The 21,576-nt window shown below is 45.1% G+C and overlaps 1 protein-coding gene and 1 non-coding gene across 10 annotated transcripts in view; both read right to left on the reverse strand.

Annotated features, from left to right (window-relative positions):
- Positions 1-21,576, reverse strand: part of ACACA (acetyl-CoA carboxylase alpha) — a 243,255-nt gene that overhangs the window by 9,854 nt on the left and 211,825 nt on the right. For all 9 annotated transcript variants that reach the window (XM_047708298.1, XM_047708296.1, XM_047708299.1 and 6 more), the window contains 4 exons: positions 16,915-17,092; positions 15,236-15,348; positions 1,720-1,874; positions 844-1,014 (listed from right to left, as the gene is read on the reverse strand). In XM_047708298.1, the coding sequence (XP_047564254.1) occupies positions 844-1,014; positions 1,720-1,874; positions 15,236-15,348; positions 16,915-17,092 (617 nt within the window). The remainder of the gene's footprint in view (positions 1-843; positions 1,015-1,719; positions 1,875-15,235; positions 15,349-16,914; positions 17,093-21,576) is intronic.
- On the reverse strand, positions 8,843-9,034 carry LOC125088287 (U2 spliceosomal RNA). Its single transcript, XR_007123682.1, has one exon. It is a non-coding gene; the product is annotated as a U2 spliceosomal RNA (small nuclear RNA).

A 21,576-nucleotide genomic window follows, 5' to 3' on the forward strand; every position in this document is an offset into this window, starting at 1 on the left:
CACACACACACACTCCATTTACCTAGCCGGCCACTCTTAACTGGAGAACAACCTCTTATTTTACACTTGCGTGACTTTCAATGCCAACTTCCACTAGAAGCTGCCAGTAGCCACTGACAAAATTGTCTCACTCAATTATGCCACAGACTGACCTTAACCTGAACCAGGTGTCACAAAAGGCTTCGCTCGCCCGCTGCACATCTGAAATATTTATCTAAAGAAGCTTTTCAGTCGTAAAGAAGTGGGGAGGCTTAACACAGAGGTCAATCTTAGAAGCACCCAGATTCACTGGCTTTAACAATGACGGCAGATCTTAGGAGTTCCTTTTTGAGGACAGTCAGCAGAGACGTCAAGCAACGCTTTGCAGGAAGAGGCTGAAGGGCCCGCCCCCCCTCAGCGCGCTAACCCAGGAGGCACCCAATGTTCTGATCAGAACAGCCATCAGGAAAAGACCGTTTCAGCACACAGAACCAATATTCTGATAAAATAAATATATGACATGTATGATTTACTTTTAACCCATAAACTAACTACCAATAAAGGTCCATTTCTTTTTCTTAGTGTAAGTAAACAGAGAAATAAAAGTTCCAACTCCTTCTTCCCATCCTCTCATGGACTGTGTTGTGTAGCCTATAACTCTAGGGGCAAATGCTGGTATCTGGTCAACCTGGGCTCAGACCCATCCCATCTCAGCCCTGGGGCCAGAGCACCAGGGACAAGCTCACTCACTGTGTGGGGAGGAAACAGGGCTCAAGCCTATAGGCTTCCCTTCCACTTCTGCCTTTAGAGGCCTAGGAATCCTCAGGTTGGGGTAAGGAGCAGAGCACAAAGGCATCTACCTACCTTCACAGTTCCTTCCACCTCCACAAACCAGCGCCGTAACATGGCCTGGATCTGGCCATCGGTCAGCTCTGGGTTGGCATTGTGGATTTTCTTTTTGACCAGGTCCTCCAGCAGGAGACGCCTCAGTCGCCAGTAGAAGAAGGTACGGGATGTTTTCCAGTCCAGGATATCCTATGTTCAGATAAGAATAAGCTTAGTCACCTCAGCCCTAATCCCTGCTCAGTGCCCACTCCAGAGGGAGCTCCACAGGCACAAAAACCTATTCTTTAGCAAGCCCTCAGAGGCTTGACACTGGCCAGGACTGTAGCACTTGCCACTTTCTCCAGCTCAGAGGGGACTGTAGCACCTGCCACTGTCTCCCCAGCTCAGAGCTACAATCCCCCACCCAGAGCACTGCACACAGCCAAGGGCCTCACTAATGTGAGCTCCACGTGTGCCTGAGATGTTCTGGGAGAACCTGTGACTCTCCAGATGATGAGACAGTGTGGAACTGGTCTGGAGCAGAATGGCTCCAACAACTTGCACACAGATCCAATGTGACTTGACTGCTGCTGGAACCCGGGCACCGGGTCCGCAGCCTGACGACCACCAGAGCAGCTGTTCCCAGACGTGGGTCATGAGACGCAGTCTCCCACCAGTGAAATGGAACTTGCCTTCTGAGGAGTCCAGAGTCATGTAAATCAGAAATTGTTTTGGGATAACAGATACACAAAAAAGGGAAGTCTCTCCAAAAAAACCTGAAAATGGTTTGATTTGCACCAGCTGTTTTAACCCACCCCTAACAGCTTTCTGCTTGGGAGCCAGTGTGCAGGAGACACATGCCCGCCGCTCGCAGGGCTCTGACATGTCAGGAGAAGTGGCAGCCACCGTACTTACGTTAATAACACCCTTCTCCTGCATCCGGCCCGGTGTGTCGTGCAAGTCAGCAAACTGCACGGCTACCTGATGGTAAATGGGAATTAGGAATTCCTCCCGCTCCTTCAGCTTGTTCTCCAGCTCCTTCCGCTCCGCTGGGCTGAGCTCTGGGGTGCCTGCAATTAAGCAAACCTGCCCGTCACACTCTGTGCTGACCCGGAGTCTCTCTGCAGTGGTCACAGGAAGCTCGGAAGTACCCCTCCTCCCTCTGTGGCCTGGCTCTCCGCACTCTTCACCACCGCTCTGCTGAGTAACAGAACTCTGTGAGATGCCAGAATGGTCCTTATCTTGCCACGGGGAACCCACATGGACTCTTTTGCTGTGGAGGTCACAACTGTAAAAGCAACCACAGAGGTCCCTTCTCTCCAGGTCCTTCTCTGAGCGGGCACCAGCAACTGCATGGACGCCCGTGTCTCCTGCATTGTCTCACAGCCTGATGGCCAGGCCCCTCCTTCCCACACATGACTCCATGCCTGGGCCTGACTGACCAGCATACGCGCAGCCGGACCATTCTGCACGTGGGACAGGGGAGGGGAGCAGTCCCTACACCCTCAGGTCCAGACCAGCAGCGCCTTCTCCCATGTCTACTCGCCCAAGGACTCCTAAAGTGGCAAGCTGCTGTTACTGCACAATCTCTAATCTCAGGCTGGAAAACTCTTCACCTGAAATCAGTAGCATATAGTCTAATGAGAGCCAGACCTGTGTGTCTCCTGCCAGCTCAACAGATTAGATTAGCCAGCTTCCTAGTCAATACCTGGGCTCCTACTGCCAGAGCCAACCCCTGACCAAACTGATAAAGACATTCTAGTTCTTAGGCTAAAAGTGAAGGAAGAGGGGAGAAGAGAAAGCCGGTCCGCAAATCCCATGTGGACCACTGAGCTTCTAAGCACATAGCACCCTCACTCAACAGATTCCTCTAAGGAATCTGGAATTCCCTGTAACAAGGAGGACCCCTGCCTGCCTGCCCTCCACCCCCACCGCCTTCAATCAGTGGTCTCCCAGTAGAGGTGCTGCCATGTTAGGCTTTTCTTCCTAATTGCTCTCTGAATGGGACTTGTAATCAATACCACAAATTTAGCTGCCTGCCTAGTAAAGAGGAGTAAGTCTAGCTGAAGGAGCTATAGGTGACAGCCCCTGGTGTTGGGGACAACCTGAAGTGCTTTGTCACCAAAGCTGACAAATAAATACATGACCACAGGTGATGGGCTGGAGAAGAGAAAGGTCTATTTCAAGCATGTTTGTCTGGGAACAGGCCTTGCTCTTTATGCCACTATGAATCATATGCCATAAACAGCCTTGGGCTGCTGAGTGAGCCGTAAGTATTCTAGATAAACACATGTTAATAGAACAGGGATGTAGCCATAGGACCCAGTTTCATTTTTATGAGGTTTTTTAGATGCCCACCTCCACCTCCTTTTTTTTTTTTTTTTTTTTTTTTTTAAAAAGCCCATCACTACTTGAAAACCACAAGGAAGAGAGCTGACGGCTATGTCTTCCTGGGCGCTCACATAGAGGGCAATCACACTGGGGCCCTAACACGCAGCAGCCTTCTCTCCACGCCACGCAGAGCAGGGCTGTGGGATAGGACGAAGGCCCATCCCTTCTGGGGTGCATCTGCCTAAAGAGCTGACAGGAGGAGAGCCAACTGGCGCCTTTGGAGAGGAGACTACCTCAGCAGTCTCCTAGACAGGGAAGCAAACATTGTTCCTTCTCTAGTAAGAGGAACTGGGGCTGTAAAGCTGGGGCAGGAAAAACAGACGATGAGCCTGGCTGCCATAAAAAGCAAGAAAGCACTCAAGTGACTGACACAAGTTAAAAGGACACAGGAGCCAGTTTGAACGTATTCCCACTGGCCAAATCTGGGACAGTCTGAGCATCAAATTTATCAAAAATAGGATGATGATATTAATTACCAGAATATTTATGGAATGAAATAGCCTGAGAGTCCATTCTAATATAAATAATTAAATGGGGGGAGAGGGAAGGGAAAGTTCTCCCTTCCAGCAGAATAATAATTAATAGACATAGAAGGAATGATAGAATTAGAAAATCACCATTTTGGGGCGCCTGGGTGGCTCAGTGGGTTAAGCCTCTGCCTTCGGCTCAGGTCATGATCTCAGGGTCCTGGGATGGAGCCCCACATCGGTCTCTCTGCTCAGCAGGGAGCCTGCTTCCCCCTTCCCCTCTACCTGCCTCTCTACCTACTTGTGATCTCTCTCTGTCAAATTAAAAAAAAAAAAGAAAATCACCATTTTACCACCATCACAGCAATTGATTCTGCCAAGAATTACCAATGTGTACTAAAACTAGTGGGTGAGAGTTTGATGAGGAATGGAATATTTACATCGTCTCAAAGTATCTCCTCACAAATTATAAGCGAACAAACCCTTAAACAAGTAATCACAATTACCATCACCAAGAATAGGACAATCTGACATATGCCTCCTGATATGATGTCCTGATCATAAATAACACTCGGCAACATTCCTGCCAAAAATACATTATCTGGATTTAACCATGGGGAAATACAAAACAAACCTAGACTGAGGATCATGCTACAGAATAGGGGCCTGCGGTATCTGGCTGGCTGGGTTGGTGGAGCATGTGACTTGATCTCAGGGTTGTGAGTTTAAGCCCCATGTTGGGCGTGAAGATTACTCAAGAAAAATCTCACCCCCCCCCCCCCACCAAAAAGGTGGCCTGTATTCTTCAAAAAAAAAAAAAAGTCAAGATGATGACAGACTAAATAACTGAAAACAGGCTGCAGTGTGTGGTCTAGGGTTAGATCTCAGATCTGAACAACAAAAAGTCTGTAAAGGATATTATTGGGACAATTGGTAAAATTTTGATATGTATTATGAATCAGATAGTAGTATTATCGATGTTATAGATCCTAATGTAGATAAGTGTCTTGGGTTATATAAGAGAAAGTCTGTGTTCTTAGAAACATACACTAAATACTTTTGGATAAAGGAACACGATGTCTACAAATGACTGTCAGATGGTTTGCAGAAACTGTGTGTGTATGTGTAGAGAGTGCACAGGCAAGCACATGTACATGAACACACAGAAATGATAAAGCAAATGGGACAAGATACTACCAACAGGTGAATCTGAGAAAAAGGCATCAGAAGTCCTTTGTACTATTCTAGTCACTATTAGGTGAAACTATATCAAATGGAAAATTAAAAAATAAGCCAAGCTAAAAAAAAGGTTTTCCTGGCTCCCTGATGCCAAAAATCAGAAGCCAAATAATATTTGTGGCATACAGGGCACCATTCTAAGTGCTTCGTATCTATTAACTCGCTTAATCCTTACAACAACCTCAAAGCTGGTATTCTTGCTGTCTTCATTTTACAGGTGAGTAAACTGAGCCACTGAGAATTTATGTAACTCACCAAGATCACAAAACCAGGAAGGGGCAGAGCCAGGTCTCAGGTACAGCAGTGTGGTACCCTGAAGACTTGGGGCAGAGGACAAGGAAGTGTTTCAGTAGCAGAATCTCGTTCATTTCAGGAAAGGCTCAATGATGATGGCAGGCTGCTGGCTGATAAGACAGCCGAAGTTCCATCTTAGTCCCATTCCATAACTGATACCAAGACAACACTTCTAACAATTCCTGCTCTGTAGGATCAATTTCCTGGGCATGCCTAGTATTTTTAAGATTTTATGTATTTATTTGAAAGAAGAGACAGAGGATGAGCAGGGGCAGAGGGAGAGGGACAAACAGACTCCCCACTGAGCAGGGAGCCTGATGTGGGGCTTGATCCCAGGACCCTGGGACCATGACCTGAGCTGAAGGCAGATGTCCAACTGACTGAGACACCCAAGCACCCTGTCCTAATTTTTTGGTAAACCTTGATCATATTTACTGTATTACATTTAAAGTGTCTGTTTATGAGATTATTTCTTCAATCAGTCATGTCTGTCAAACCATTTCTTTATACCCCAAGTCCCTAATACAGAGTGTGGCCTATAGCATTACTCACTAAATATTCCTCCTCTAACTTTCTTTACATTCCACTTACCCACCTTCACTTGATATGAACACAGTGTCATGCAGATTTGGCTGCACTGTTTCAGAACAGCCAAAGTGAAGTGTTGTTATAGGAGGCCAGACCTGGTTCCTTGACTGCCAGGGTGAAACAGAAATGTTTACTTCACTCTGAGTGAGCAGTCATCTCTCTATCAAACAAGAAAGCAGTGACTTTAGGCTCATTCATTACAGTGATCCAAGAACTTGTCCTTCTGATGCTACTGGGGAGTCTTTAAAAGTTCATGTAGAGGGGCGCCTGGGTGGCTCAGTGGGTTAAAGCCTCTGCCTTTGGCTCAGGTCATGATCCCAGGGTCCTGGGATCAAGCCCTGCATCGGGCTCTCTGCTCTGCGGGGAGCCTGCTTCCTCCTCTCTCTCTGCCTGCCTCTCTGCCTACTTGTGATCTCTGTTTGTCAAATAAATAAAATCTTAAAAAAAAAAAAAAAGTTCATGTAGATGGTTTCTGTGACATGGGACCTGACAGGCACAGCCTTTCTCTCTTGCCCCCCCGCCCGACCTTGTTTTCCACTCTTTAGTCTAAGGCGGCCCATGACTTAGAAATTATGCACACTTCTCATGAAGGGCAGAGTGCTTGGTGTCCTCTGTGAGTCACCTGAATGTATGTTTTACTCCTTAATCAAACAGTAAGTCTGCACTTGGGAGGGCATGCTGTTCGCTCTTGGGTTGTAGCAATAGGCCAGACTCGAAGTTTGGAGCCACATTCAGGTGCGGTGATGTTCAGGGAGGGACCAGTTGTGCGGTGGGACTACGGTTTTGCAACACTTCTGTACTGGTTGCCAAGCAGTCACAGTCCTGAGCAAGGTGAGCATCCACATCCCACCCCTGGGAACTGGGGCCACTCTTGCTCCAACATTCAAACCTGCTGGGTCCCTGAAACCTGCTGGGCAGGCCCAAAACTTGAGGGTAGCTCCTAGTGTTCCTGTGAGATCAAATGAACACCGTAGCAGTTTTACCTGCCGGGGCAGGGGATGGCAGGACCAAGGACACGGATGAATAGGAAGTTCCAGACCTTTAGAACATCCTCTCTCTGGGTAAACAACCAACACGGTGCTTATATATGTGTATACTTGTACCATATACAATGCATACCGTTTACTGAGCACTTACTATGGGCCAGGCACCACACTTACTGCTCTCAGGATCACACAGCTTGTAAGTCACATGCATAATCCAGACCTAGGTCCCGCCGGCTGTTAACTCTGCTGCCAAGCTGCAGGCCTCAATGTCACTGAGCGCTTTCCAAGTTACTTCATAAACATTACCTCTAACCCTTTATAACAACCCAACCTTATAGATAGGGCATCTGTTTTACAAATGAGAAAAACCAAGGCTCTGAAATGTAAAGTTACTTGCCCAAAGGCATCCAGCTCTTAAGTAGCAAAGTCAGGATTTACACTTGGTATCTCCAAGGCTTGTGTTCTTCCACATGAAATGGCATCAACAGCAGCCCAAGCAGGTGACCTGGCAGTGGCCACAGAAGGGCAGATGAGCTGGAGAGTTTAGTTCATTGCATGAGGAAAGGAGTTAAAAGCACAGCTCAGCTCTGGGTGCAAAGGGGTAAGACTTCTGGGCTTAGGAGTACAGCATCCTGGAAACAAGGTCTTGGCTTTACCAAGTTGGAGGGAGAGACACGGCTGGCTCCTGGACTAACAAAGGTCTTGTCTACCCAGACAAGCTATTCCAGAGCTTTAAAAGAGTAACAATAAACACCTGCAATGCTCTGGCCCCCCCCGAGTCTAGGAAGATCACAGAACATTCCCCCAAAGTTTGCCTTGTCTGATTCCTTCCTTAATGCCTTTGATCGCAGTTCAAGACCCGCCTTTAAAAAAAGCATCAAAATGGGGCGCCTGGGTGGCTCAGTGGGTTAAGCCTCTGCCTTTGGCTCAGGTCATGATCTCAGGGTCCTGGGATTGAGCCCCGCATTGGGCTCCCTGCTCGGCAGGGAGCCTGCTTCCTCCTCTCTCTGCCTGCCTCTCTGCCTACTTGTGATCTCTCTCTCTCTCTCTGTCAAATGAATAAATAAAATCTTAAAAAAAAAAAAAGCATCAAAGCAAGGAACAGAAGTAGAGGATGCGTGTATTTTAAAATGCACATGAGAAACTCAAGGATATGTGTGCTTTAAGTTGGGGGAGAAAAGGTTTGCTAAATTTTATTTTGTAAAAATAAAAGGCTGCTCTTAAGCTAGTTAGACCCTTATGTAGCACACTGAAGGCCCCTCTCTCCTTGTACAGCAAAGCAGCCAGCCCTGGTAATGATTTAGGGGAGATTAACAAATATGTCAATGTCTATTTTCTGCTTAATTTAAAAGCGGCGTCTATAAAGATTTTTGACTTCTGAACCCTGTTCTCCTGAAAGAAAGAAGGTAAGAATGAGGAGGGGGATAAAGAGTGATTATCCTATCATCGATCGTTTGTCAGGAGCATTTCTTATTCACTGGACTATTGTAAAAAGCTAAGCTCTCGATCAATCCTGTAAGCTCCCTGTACAATTAAATATCTTGGAATGGTTTTCTTTCTTTTCTGGCCATATTGCAGGGCCTCAGGGTTTTTAGGAAAGCAAGTCGTTGTGTGCATGTGCGTGTGTATTTAAGAATATGCTACAGGGAGGAAAGTCATTCTTTTTCTAGAATCCTACTTTAGGAAAAGTCTGAAATGGGAGAAGAAAGGTAGATTACTCCCGTCTCTTCCCTCCCAAAATAAAAAGTCCCCATGAATTCCTAAAAATCCAACCTTAGAGTTAAAAACACTTTAATGTAAAGAGCTGAATCCAGAAGGGCAGTATTAGTCTGATCAAATGAGGAGAGCTGTTACTGTGCTAGAAATGTTGAAGTACCTTTTCTCTCCTTTAATCCTCGCAAACACCCTCCAAGATGGCTGCCTTACAGATGAGAAAACCAAGGCACTAAAACGGGGCAAGGCTGTGAAACGTGCTCAAGGCTGTGAAGCTAGGACACCGTGGAGCGGGGATCGGGGCTTAGAGAGTCTGGCTTCAGAGCCCATCAGTTTTTATTTTTTAAAATTTCCCCTGGAATGGGGTGCACAGTTCCTGGAAGTATGGCAATAGCAGGTCAACAAGTGCAGTGGATGGGAGCGAGCTCCTCTTCGGTCTCCTACTTCCAAAAATCCATTTAATATATTGTCCTCGGATAGAGGACGTATCAGATATTAAACTGATAAGAAAAGATACTATACTTGATCTTAGCCAAAAGGCCAAGAAGCAATGTAGAGCCAATGCCCTTTAAATGAAACAAGTTAAATTGACCCACAAGTGTCCACAGGGCACTGGCCTGTCAGGTGTTCCCGGGGCCAGGATATAATGAAAAGCCACATCTCTCCTCCATGGGGTCAAAGCTGGAGAGAAGCTTCCGAGGAGGGAGCTGATTTCTGTAGCAGGAGGTGTTTTTTGTTTTTTGTTTTTTTACCTAGCCCTGACTCTGAAGGAGGGCAGGAGGGGAGCCTCACCCTATGGACAGGCAGATCACATCCCATGGTGGAGGATTTGGGGGGAGGGGTGAGACCTTCAAAGCTTAGAATAAAAATCAGGCTGGTAGGCTGAAAATTCTCTACTCAGCCAAAGGCACTAGGTGACCTTGCAGTAATCTCTTTTCTGTGCTCAGTTTCTCGTTTATGTAACAACAATCCTAAGCTGGCGAAGAGGGAAACTGTTTTATAAAAGAATATGATATTAAAGTGCTTTTTATTTTTTAGTTATACTAAGAAGCCTATGTAAATTTAAACCCAATTTCAACTTTTATGGGCCCTTCTTCCTTCTCTTAAGAAAGCAATTTGCTTTGATTGGTTAAATACTTATGAAGCTAAAGCAAAGGACGAGACCACCCTCCTCACTCAGCTCCAGAATATCTCAGATAAAAGAACACACAACGGTACCTCAATTTTGAGACTGAAAAATCAGCATAAAAAAGACTGGAATCTTATTAAGATTAAGAAGTACAAACACAAGTAGCTGTTTAAAAGATCTGTGTAATCACATTTTCGGTGTTAAAAGAAATTCCTCTGTAAAGATGGTAAGATAGGGAGAAAAAAAAAAAAAAAAACCTTGCAAAACGATTTCTGTATCCATCACAGGTGTGCCTTTCTTTACACAAAAGCATTCTGGAAAAACTGTGTAAATCAGATCCTGTTTTAAATGCCTTAAGGGAGCTATTTAGAAGGAACCCTGCAGTGAATCCTTTGGTAAAGCAAATAATCCTTTTGTAATGGGAATAATTTCTCCCAATGTATCTAGTTTTTTTTAAAATCCCATTTTCATATATCTGCTTTTCTTCAAAGGGACCACACCTATCTAAATATACAGCTGCATTTGCATATTGATTTTAACAGTAACCCTCTCTGGGATGTTTAACCATAGGTTCCTTGCAATGGTGTTAGTGCTCCGCTGTTCGTATTTTTAAAAATCATTACAGTAAACCCAAAGATTTCCAAATAGGAATCAAAGAATCTGTTATTCCCCCCTTCAGCCCTGTGCCCCCACGCAGACAGTCCACACAAGAGTCAGGAAGCCGCACAGAATTCTCTGAATTCTCGAGGCAGTTAAGTCGCAAAGTCTTTACTATTTTCCTTTCCTTAGTTGCTCCTTTCCCTTGGCCAGCCTGCCCCCCCCCCCCGCCCCACCAGTTCTAGCAGGTCAAGGGATTGGGGCTCTAGGTCAGCTGGGGACAGGGGAGGAACAGGGTCTCTTAGACATATTCTTTTTTTTTTTTAAGATTTTTATTTATTTATTTGACAGAGAGAGATCACAAGTAGGCAGAGAGGCAGGCAGAGAGAGAGAAGGAAGCAGGCTCCCTGCTGAGTAGAGAGCCTGATGCGGGGCTCAATCTCAGGACCCTGAGATCATGACCTGAGCCGAAGGCAGAAGAGGCTTAACCCACTGAGCCACCCAGGCGCCCCTCTCAGACATATTCTGATGACAGCCCTCAGGCAGGAAGAAGCTTAGGTTCAGTCCAACAAAATGCCAGCCAGGTCTCTCCATCTGACAGAACTGTGAACTTCCTGGGATGAGGCAAGCCCAGGTGCTTTGATAAATACAACCAGATGAATGGAACAGACAAAACAGCCCCTTCTCCTTCCCAGAAAACGCTGTCACTGTTGCACCATATTGCGTCAAACCAAAGAACTTCTGAATCAGTGTGACAAGATGGGTGGTAAGCCGCTGCTCATTCAGGGAAAGAGGCACCTGCCTACCCCAGAGCCCAGGGCTTGGACAGCGATGGTGCCAAGTGAGGACAGTGTGTGTGTTTAAGAGGTGACTGGACAAGAGGCCATTTCCCACGCATTAGGACCAGAACTTCTTTCCCTTCTGACTTTGCAGGCAAGGATGCTGCCTTCTGACTCAAACAAGCAACTCTAGCTCTTTTCAGCTTACAACATCTTGAAGATGGACACAACTGATGGAAAAGCATACATAGCTCAGATACTTTGATCACTTCTGCCAGAAAACCAGCTTAACCCCGGAGTCCCCTTAACCCAAGGAAGTGTCCTTTTCCTGTTATCTGGCTGCTTAAAAGAGAAGGCTTGGGAGGCAGGCATTCCCATATATGTCTCCAGGGACATTTACCCTCACCGGAAGCCACAATACTCACTCTGCCCCCAGGAAGCCTTGGGCAGAGGGGTTTGCTGGGTGGAAGGGCCAGGCGTGGAGCAACCCCAGTGCCCAGCCAGAGCTGCCCTTGCCTGTGTCAGACCGTCCCTCTCAGGGCTCCATGTGGGGAACAGCCGGGCTGCTGCAAGGCAGGTTGCCCAGCCGGCTGGGAAGAGGCCCACGTTCGAAACGTGTGTCGGAAGTGTGTGTGTGTTTCAGGAAGTGGCTCCTTTGCCTAAAGACTATTTGTGTTGAGGAAGAGGGATGGAGGGGACCTTATGATTGCTTCATACTTGGACTAGACGGCGCTCTCTCTCAATTGATATATCATTTCCCTCTGAGCACAAGGCAAGGGTAAGGATCCAGGAGACAATCTCAGGTCCTGGCATCAAGAGACCAGGCCAGGAAGGCCATCCTACCCCACACCCACTCCCTACTCCTGGCTCTCTGAGGATGTAAGGATGTCAGGGAGACATGACGAAGGTTGGGGCTCTATTTCCAGAGAAGAAATTCAATTTCCTTAAGGGATCCAGACTGGTAGGATGTTATCTGTCCTGCATGGATTCTACCAAGCTTGTTCTAAGAATCTGGCAGTGGAAGACCATGGTATTTGGCCTTTTATCACATTTCTTTCTCTCGTTACCTCTATCAGGAATATGTGCTGTTTTCATGCTTTTTGATAATCATGAACTACAAACTAGTAATTCACCTTCTACCCAAACTATATAAAATGGCGAAAGGTCAGTTTTTAAAAATAAGAAATCTGAAAGAGATGAAGTTAACTGTTCAGAAATTAAATATTACTCATTATCCTTGGAGAATAAATCATAATTCTGTTTTTGAACACAGTCAATCTGTTGTGCATTGGTTCATCTAAGTGATCTGATAGCGTGCTCCCCAGTGTAGGGGCCAATCTGGGAAGAGACTGGGAACATAAGGTAACATCCACTCCTATAGGCTTTCTCCTAAATCAGATTTTTCTCAGGGGAATTGGCTTTAGACAACAAAGGGAAAGAATTCCTGTTTAATTTTGTTCAGGCTCAGTACTCAGCTGAGGTAAAATCTGGGGAAATCCTAAGAAAAGCAGAACAGAGGGAACCACAGTTCCATTCTGGGCTCTGATGTACATTAATTTGTGTCTTGGATGATTTAAGTCTTCTTTTTGCCTTAATCTCAATCTGGAAAAGGAGGTCATTTTCACCCACTTTGTGAACAAGCCTCATGGCAGTCTTTGATTCTAGGCACTGATTGAGAAAGGAGCCAAAAGCCAGAGCAAACCCCAAAGGTGCTGAGTTCATAGTATGTGCTGTTCCATCCCCGCTGGCCGGTGACCCCACAGACACACCTAGTATGTGTGATCTTCCTGAAAAACCGCAATTGCCTGAGGGGCAGGACCACTCCTATTTCTTTCGTATTTCTTTTCCTATACCACTTGTTCCAAAAGGAGACCTATGCCACACAGATACCAAACGTGGCTGTCTGCTTCTTCTAATGATTAATGGGGAAAAGAAATGATGCCAGTCCCCATGCTTGAAACATGCTTCATAGATTCAAAGCCAACGCACATTCATCTGATCTTCACAGTGGCTGGGTGGGGGCGTTATCCCCACTTCTGCATGAAGAAGCCAATGTTTGGAGGACTTACAACAATTTACCTGCATGCAACCTAACCGAAACTTGTACATGATTTTTATTCTAGATCCACTCTCGTGTTCCCGACCTGCCCTGGGCCAGAGCCTGCTTCCCATTTAGCAGACTAAGGATTCTTTCTCTAGTGCCAATTTGGTCAAGGTTAAATAAATATGGCTTTTTTCAATGCAGAGAGGAAATTGATAATGAGATGATTTGTAACAAATGATTAAACGGCCATCGCTTGGGAATCTCCTCCCTCTCCCCTTCCTATATTTCAAAAGTTAAAAGGTGCTGGGTGAAGGTGGGAGCGATATCACTTTCAAGAAAAGAAGCTTCGGCCCCACACCCCTCACCATCCAGCGGTTCTGCAAACAGATGTCAGAGAGGATCCCTCTTCCTACCACCCAGTTACTCCGAAGGGATGATAACAGCCATTGGGGGGTTAAAAAGAGGCAGTGAACCCCCAGTTAATGAGTAGGAATTCAGCAGGCAGTGTAAGATAAATGGAGCTCTCTCTGCTTCTGCTGGAGTCAGCATGAACTGCGGCCCTGCGGCTTGTTTGTGGCAAATGGAGTGCGCGAAATATCAAAGGGCAGTGATCCAGAAGAAGACCGACTTTGACAAATTTTAAATTGGCCAGAAAGAAAACCAGCAAAAAAGGGGGGGGAAAAAAAAAGAAAGAAAGAAAAAATGGGGGGAAAAAAAAGAGAGAGAGAGAGAGAGAGAGAAAATTATGCAATTCATCGTGTCCTGCAATTGTGGCCCTGCTGCCTTTGTACAGAATTAGTGGTAAAAACAGCAGCGAGGATTGCCTGATGCTGGGAGCAATTATGAGCCATCTAAGTGAGATGCTTATCAGTGGCTGAAGCTTTTAGAGCTCTCTCTCTATACAGTCGTGAGTAACTTGCTCTGGAGCTGCAGTTACTTTAATTAAAGTGTATAGGGTTGGTCAGAAGTAATTATCCTGTTTGGAGAAGAAAGAGAAAAACACCACCTCAACAATTCTGGGTGGCAATAGATTTTGGAAACAGCTTTGCCAATTCTTGTTGTATGTGTGCACTTCCCATAAAAGGATCAGGCCAAGATGGGTTAGAGTTATTGGCGGTTGTTACCTAATGGCAAACAATAGGACGCACACAGGGTTTATTAGAACCCCAGTCACTGTGCTTGGCTCAGGGCTCCCAACTGCTGGGACACGCAGTCTCCAGAGGGCCGGCGAGAGCACTCGGAAGAGGGCCGGCGAGAGCACTCGGAAGTTCTTGTGTCTCCACATGGTGAGCATGTAACGAGTCCGCAAATGGTACTGTATTAACTAAGTTACTATTTGAAACATAAATGAGCTAGCATCTCTCCTTTTTATGCATTCCATTCACGGAGTTTCACTACCTTCTGAAGATAATCACTGTGTTCCTTTAGAAAAACAAAACCAAAACAAACCAACAAATAGAAGAACCTCAAGCAATTATCTTCACTAACACATCATGGGGCTCGATGGGAGATCTGGGCAGAGAGAGGTGTTTTAAAGGAACTGAAACTCATTCAGTCTCTGGACTCAACCCAGGGCTCCCAGGCTTGAGTCCTGCATGCAAACTGCAGCTCTCAGAAAACGAGCAATGGAGTCGTGGCTGGAAGCATCACGCACAAATGTGCCCAGGATTGGGCTACTGCCGCCATGGCCTCTGTGCGGAATCACACAGTGGGCATTTTTTACTTCTGTTTCTCTGGCTTGGGAGGGCCCCCAGAACACCACCAGGCTAGGTCTTCAGCCTCTCTGTCCCATGACACTGACTCAAATCCTTCAGAAACGAGGTGGGCTTGTCCAAAGACACAGACAGAAACAGGGCACTGAAGCCTAGGATATTCTCTGCCTGATTAGCCTGCTCCCCAACAGCAACTTCTCGCTAACCATTCTTTACAAGGACATCCACAAGGCCAGAAAGATGGGCTCTGTGAATTATAAGAAAATACCAGAAGAAAACTTGGGTGACTTTTGCTTTTTTTAGGTCCCACTTTCCCTCCTGTTATATATACTATTTCATTCTACCAGGGCTCTTACCATATAGAGGACAGTAAATAAAGATTATCATGAATCTGATCAAATGCTTCAGTGCCTCCTCCTCTGGCCTATGAATGCACTCATTACAAATCAGCTGAATGGCTCATTGATTTGCCAGGAGGACAAGCAGACATACCCAATCGCTCAGCCAAGTGAATGTAGACTGGGTCCACCCGACGCATGGTTTTCACCAGATCCTTTCTGCGGAATTTGATTTCTACTGTCCCCTCTGGCTCCAGAACTGATCCCCTGGATCAGAGAGAAACAAAACAGAAATAGAGGCACTTTAAAGGAAGGAGACAACAGAATGAGGCCAGTTACAATGTGCAGACCAGGAAATAGCTTCATTATGGTTTTGGCCACCCATGGCTCACAGAAGTAACCACAGGGAGGAAGAAGGCATCAGAAAATGTCTAAGCGGGCTGTGAGAAAGGCCAGGCAAAAGCAATTAAAATAATTCTCATGACCATACCAGTCTACTTCCATCTCCAAAGAGGAATACATATTCCACCATCTACAGCCGTTAAGGGTAACAGGAATCACATATTTTTCCAGGGGGGCACAAAAAAGATGATGTGGGCACGGTAGCAGGGGAACAACATCCAGCACTTAGTCTCTACAATGAGGGATCGATGCCAATTGGTCCCACACACAGCTGTCAGTCTGCTGGCGGGACTCCCACACACGAGGCCAGGCCAAGCAGGAGAGAAAACACTCGGCCTACTGCTACAGAGCGGTCTCTAGTTTCTAGTGCGTGCTGATGATGTTCTATTACCAGGAACTTTACTCTAGACAAATTAAAAAAACCACCACCACCACCTTTTACATTAAAAAAAGAAAAAATTATAGCTAATACTATACACATGGCATTGCATGTCCTTACATATAAAGAGGAATTGTTTGTGATCTGGTATCAGATCAGGGGCTAGATTTGGATTTAAAAATAATAAGTCTTTCAGTTTGTACTGCTAGCCTAGGGATTTCACCATAAAACTACTGGGCTCTCCCAAGTAGCTGTTAGAGTAGGAGGCTAAAATCTTGGCCAAAGAGAGAAACAGGTCCTCTAACAGAATGATCGGAGGCAGGAATTGGCATGGACAATGTCAAGGAAACACAATGTGACATTTACCTATTTTGGAAAGGGTTGAAAACAGATTGTGGAAGGAAGCTGGATGTGGTCTGTTTTACTTAAGTATTTTCAAGGACCACCTCCCAACAAAAGCCTGGGACTTTCTCTTGCAGTTCTCTGGGTGCCGTGAGCACGGTGTTTCTCCAAACCTCCTAGGAGGCCAGAGTGAGCAGCTCTGGGTTGGAATCCCAGAACGTGGCTGCTGTGGTGCCCCTCAGTGCCCAGCAGCTTGTCCCACAGACAAGCAGCAGCAGTTCAGGGCAAGTAAGACCGCTCCAGGTTCCTTGTCTGCCAAGGGCAGAGCTGGGTTAAGAGGCTAGAACTCCACAGACTAAGAATTTAGTCCTTCCACTCCGACTCGCCTTGAGATCCCTCCGTCACATATCTAAGAAAGACAGTGAACAGGCCTATGTGCACAACAAATGGGAGAGAACCCGCCAAGTCTCTCCCGGTGCCTGGAATAGAGGACGTCTTGGTAAAAGGATCACACTGGGAAAGCCTGACGCCTGCTACTTTCCTCCTCGTCCTAAGAGACACTATTTAGAAAATCTCTTTTTCTGACCGTGCAGCCTGCTGGGAATAGACAGATTCAAATAAAATTCTCTTGGTTTCAATGTTCTCCAGGAGGAAACCAAACATTAGAGGATCCCTAGGGACAATGAATGGAAATCAAGAAGAAATGCTACCTGCTCTCTCGGTCAGCGTACATCTCCATGTGCCGGGGGTTGATGGTGGGGTCGATCACAACCCAGGAGCCCCCCCGGAGCTCAGCCTGGGGAGGAATGTACACCATCACTGGCTGGGAGCACTCCCTTAAGCTATCCACGATGTAAGCACCGAACTTTAGCACTTGATCGTACATATCTGTGGAGAATGAGACAAATGAGAAAGTGTGAAACAGTGCTTCCAAATGTTGCTCACGTCATGGCACACACAGAAAATAACACAGGTGACAGGCTGAGGGGTTTAGCCACCCTAGGTCCTGCCCTGCCACCCTGGAGACTGAGAGGATGGGCATTTCCATCTGTCTTCTGTACAAGACTACAGAGGATCTTCAGAAGCACAAGAGAAGGGTACCATCTTTCGCAAGACACAGTGTGCAAGCCCGACGGATTGCCTATCCACTTTATAGTCTTTTTGAATTGCTGGATTCAGGTCTCATCACATTAATTCACACTTGCTCTACAAATGCTGAGTATTTTTCATGTCAATATGTGATCTCTCTCACTACATTAAGTTTTCTGAAGGAAGGAACTATTCAAGCTCTTCTCGAGTCTTCTCATGATACTTAGAATATGCTAAGCTCTTAAAATGTGCAGCTAATGGAAATGGAGCCTTCAAAAATTTTATCTTCAAAAACCGCATCTCTCCTCCTTGTATCCTCAGTGTCTTGTCTGGTGCCTCAAGCACACTTAGTGCTCGGTAAGCATCCGCTGAAGGAATGAGCACACACTCACTTTGGAAGGAACATAACCAGAAAGAACAACAAAGTCCTTAACAGTTGCATTTTTATCAGGGCATCAGTGAGAGAAAAAAAACTTAAAATATATATGTAGTTAATGGCAATATCACACAGCCACATAAAAAGAAGACCTACCTCAAAAAAAAAAAAAAAAAAAAAAAGACCTACCTTTTCATTTGGCTAAAAAGCACACTTTGTAATCCCCCCAAGGCCAGGAGCAGCCTGAAGAAAAGGCACCCTGGTGCATAAGTAAAGCAAGTCCTTGGAAAGTACGGCCAGTTATTACTTATTTCCCAACAATTTATGGACTTCTTCCCATCTCCTAGCTCCCTGAAGTCTACACAGGGCCAAAGTTTTAGGTTTATGATTCCAGATGTTTAATGACCACTTTAGTGGAACCACAATGGATCCTTTCTAAACACCAAATAGCAGGTTCAACGGAGTTCAAACCTTCCTATCAAAGCAAGGATCTCAATTTGGAATAAATCAATTCTGGAAATCCAAGGCAAAGAAGCATTTTTCAGCAAGTTAAGAGCAAACCCAAATAGAAATTGCTTTCATTGTAGTTACTGGCAAATTAAACTGCCACCTTCTCCAAAGTAAAAATGGCTCTCTCTATACAAACCATCAGTGAACACAGTTCACCGCAAAGTATGTGCCTCTCTCCATTGCCGGGCCTGGACTCTCTGTGACGACTTCAGAAACTCCAAAAACTCAGAAGTTGGTCCAAGGAAAAATTCCCTTCTCTATGAGGAATGTGTATGGTCACATACTCTGTATTTATGATCAGAGCAAAGACATTTATTCCTTTGGGAGGAAAGCAAAGACCAAAAAAATTTACTGCTAATTACACAACTGTTGTACGAAGAGCAGGGAATAAAGGACTTTAAGCGCTTTACGCTAATTCTGCGGTTATGAAAATAATTGCTCAGTTCAAATTATTTTAACTAAATTAATTCTTTAGTGGATATTTCAACCAGTGTTACATAATAAAATAACTGTGTAATTAGCAGTACATTTTTTAGTGCTGCCAAGAGTACAGTCTCAGTCTCAGAACAAGTAACAGAAAGGAGTGGCCCTCAGTGGTATTGTGTGTAAAGAAATGGAAGGCGGATAAAAGGAGAAAGCAAAACAGTAGAAAACAGCACACAAAGTCATCCTGTGTGAAAGAGGAAAAAGTAAGGTAGAGGTAAATGAAGACAGTTTCCAGCCTCTTCCCTCACTTCTGTTTGTTGAAGATATATCTATACTGAAATCTGTCTGTACTACCTATGATGAACAGACCCAGACCCCAGAAAGCAAGGATGGACTTTATTTGAAATGTACGCCCACTTATTTAAGTTCTAAAAACTCAAGTTCGTAGGATATGCAGTTTGTTTGGGAGGAAGCTGAGTGTGTGTGCACCTTTTGCTGTTGGGAAATGAACCTTGGTCTCTCCTTTACATCCCCATGGCTAGTCTGCTGTGTACCTTGGAGCATGATTTCACATACACACACAGATGACTTGTTTAATCATCAGATAGCCATGTTCTTACATCCATGTTATAGGTGAGTAAACTGAGGTTTAGTTAAATAAGTGAATAAGGCAGAGGTAAAATTCGAACCCAGATCTCTTGGACTCTGAAGTCCACTTTCTGTGACCTCATTCTCGTTGAGAGGGAAGAGTATGAGGCTGAAGAAATCTGCTTTCCAGCATCTGACACAATGGCTGAGTAAAATAAAAACGAGAAAAGAGACTGGAATAAATGACTGAAGATTTGTACATTTTGCCTGGATTTTTTTGTGTGTTCAGAAAAGTAGAAATCGTACTGATGGTCCTACCAGCTATGCGAAGGGCTTGGATCTGACTGCTAAGCAATTATCTCCAGGGCCCATGACTGTGAGGAGTGAAGGGGCATCAGGCTTCATTAAAGCCAACAAGCTTGGGACTGAAAACAATGCCTCCATCTAACCTGCAACACCAACACACCCGCAATCCAACCATCAAAACACCCAAAAAGCAACAAAGGCTGCTAAAATATAAATGGACACACACAAAACAAACCATACAAACAACATGCTCCACGACGAACCACAGCAGCCCCAAACCGCCCTCCTGAAAGGCAGGTTGATGCACCTGGCAACAGTCTGACATGCATTTGTCTGAAATCCCCTCTTTGAGACAGAGCAAAAGCACAGCCAAGAGTAGCAGGGGAGAGTGTATCCTCAAGGGTTTAGGCTAGACATCAGTCTAGGGAATTTTAAAGCTATTCATAAGCTTACTCTCAATTCTCAGGCCATGAGAAAGGCAACTGAGAATGGAAAATACTGATAGGTTCGTCAGTGGAGAGGCGGGAGCTTGGCACTTCCTAAGCACTAGGAGCAAAGCACATATGCATATGATCACACAGCCTTTCCAGTGTGTTCTCAGCATCCAGGCGCCCACCCTGCCTAGGGCCTTCATTGTTACACAACACGGATAAACCATGGCAGCCACATGTACCGAACAAGGGAGCAGGCTGGTAGGGTGTTTCCACAGTGCCCCATACTCTGGAAACTGGAACAGATCTTATTGACTTGGGGCGAGATTATCCATTAGAAGCTGCAGGCAAACATTAGACATACACAAGCTGCATATACATAGCGTGTCCCATCAGTTCATTATGGCCGGCTGACACAGTATTTCGACAACCAAGTAATCAGAGACTTTAAATAGACTTTCATTCCAGTTAAAGTTTTCAATAAATGTTTTTTTTATTGTTATTTATAACCTGTCCCAGGAAAAAATAATACGTATAACATGAAAAGCCAACTGAGAGTGACCCTGTAGCACCAGCAGTGAAGCAGCTTAATATCACTGGGATTTGCATCCTATCAAGCTATTCATGCTGAGGCTGGGACCCTGGTGCTAATTTCTAGTAAATTTCACGCTTGATGTCTCCCTGTTGTGGGTCATTGCCGGTTCGTCTAAATAAACTGCTTCCAAATGGCTCTTCCATCTAAATATTCAGCCAGTTTTTATAATTTAATTTTGCATTATGCTGAATAGCCTTCCGGCCAGATAGAACTCATTGGGAAAAAAGCACCAATACCATCTTGACATACTTTTATTTATTTATTTATATTTTTACAGCTCGAATTAGACCTCCTAGGCTGACTAGTAAAGAGTTTTTTTTTTCCCTCCACTAATGTCAATTTTCAGCATAGCAAGAGCTGTCTCTAATCTTTTCCTACTCATTACACACAATTTTGGAGTCATTTTACCCACAGTGCAGTCGGCTCCTGGCTGTGTGTTTGTGTGCACTGAGGGATGGCATAATTGTTTATTTTCCCTCCCTGCATAATCCCCAGCCAGTATTGAAACCAAAACTGCAAACATCTCCCCAAGGGATATGGAATGACTCTCAGCTTAGGTCCCTTTACATGAGATAATATGTAGAAAACATCCTGACCTGTATGTAAATGTGAAAGGCGATGTTCTTCCCCCAACTACGTTCACACTGATCTCTATCTTCCCCAAAGCTTATTTATCTTAAGTGATATGTGAACGGATGCAGCAGCAACAAAATTCAGAAGGCAGAACTGGCCCTGGTCTGTATCGTGCCAGTAACTCATTTTTGACCAGGGGCAGGGGAGAAGGGGGATGGAGGAAATTATTGTTTAATGTGCACAGATTTTATGTCAGGGATGATGAAAAGGTTTGGGGTATATTTAGTGCTGACAGTTACGTAACGCTGTGAATATATTTAATGCCACTGAATTATACACTTACAGATGGTTAAAATGATAAATATTATGTGTATTTTGCTGCAGTAAAAAAAATAAATAAACAAACAACTCCTATCTTAACTCTTAACATTTCTTGTCACAATAGTCAAGGACAACTTCAAAGCAGAGGGCAGGTAGG

The sequence above is a fragment of the Lutra lutra genome, chromosome 16, assembly GCF_902655055.1.
Source record: "Lutra lutra chromosome 16, mLutLut1.2, whole genome shotgun sequence".
Classification (NCBI taxonomy): domain Eukaryota; kingdom Metazoa; phylum Chordata; class Mammalia; order Carnivora; family Mustelidae; genus Lutra; species Lutra lutra.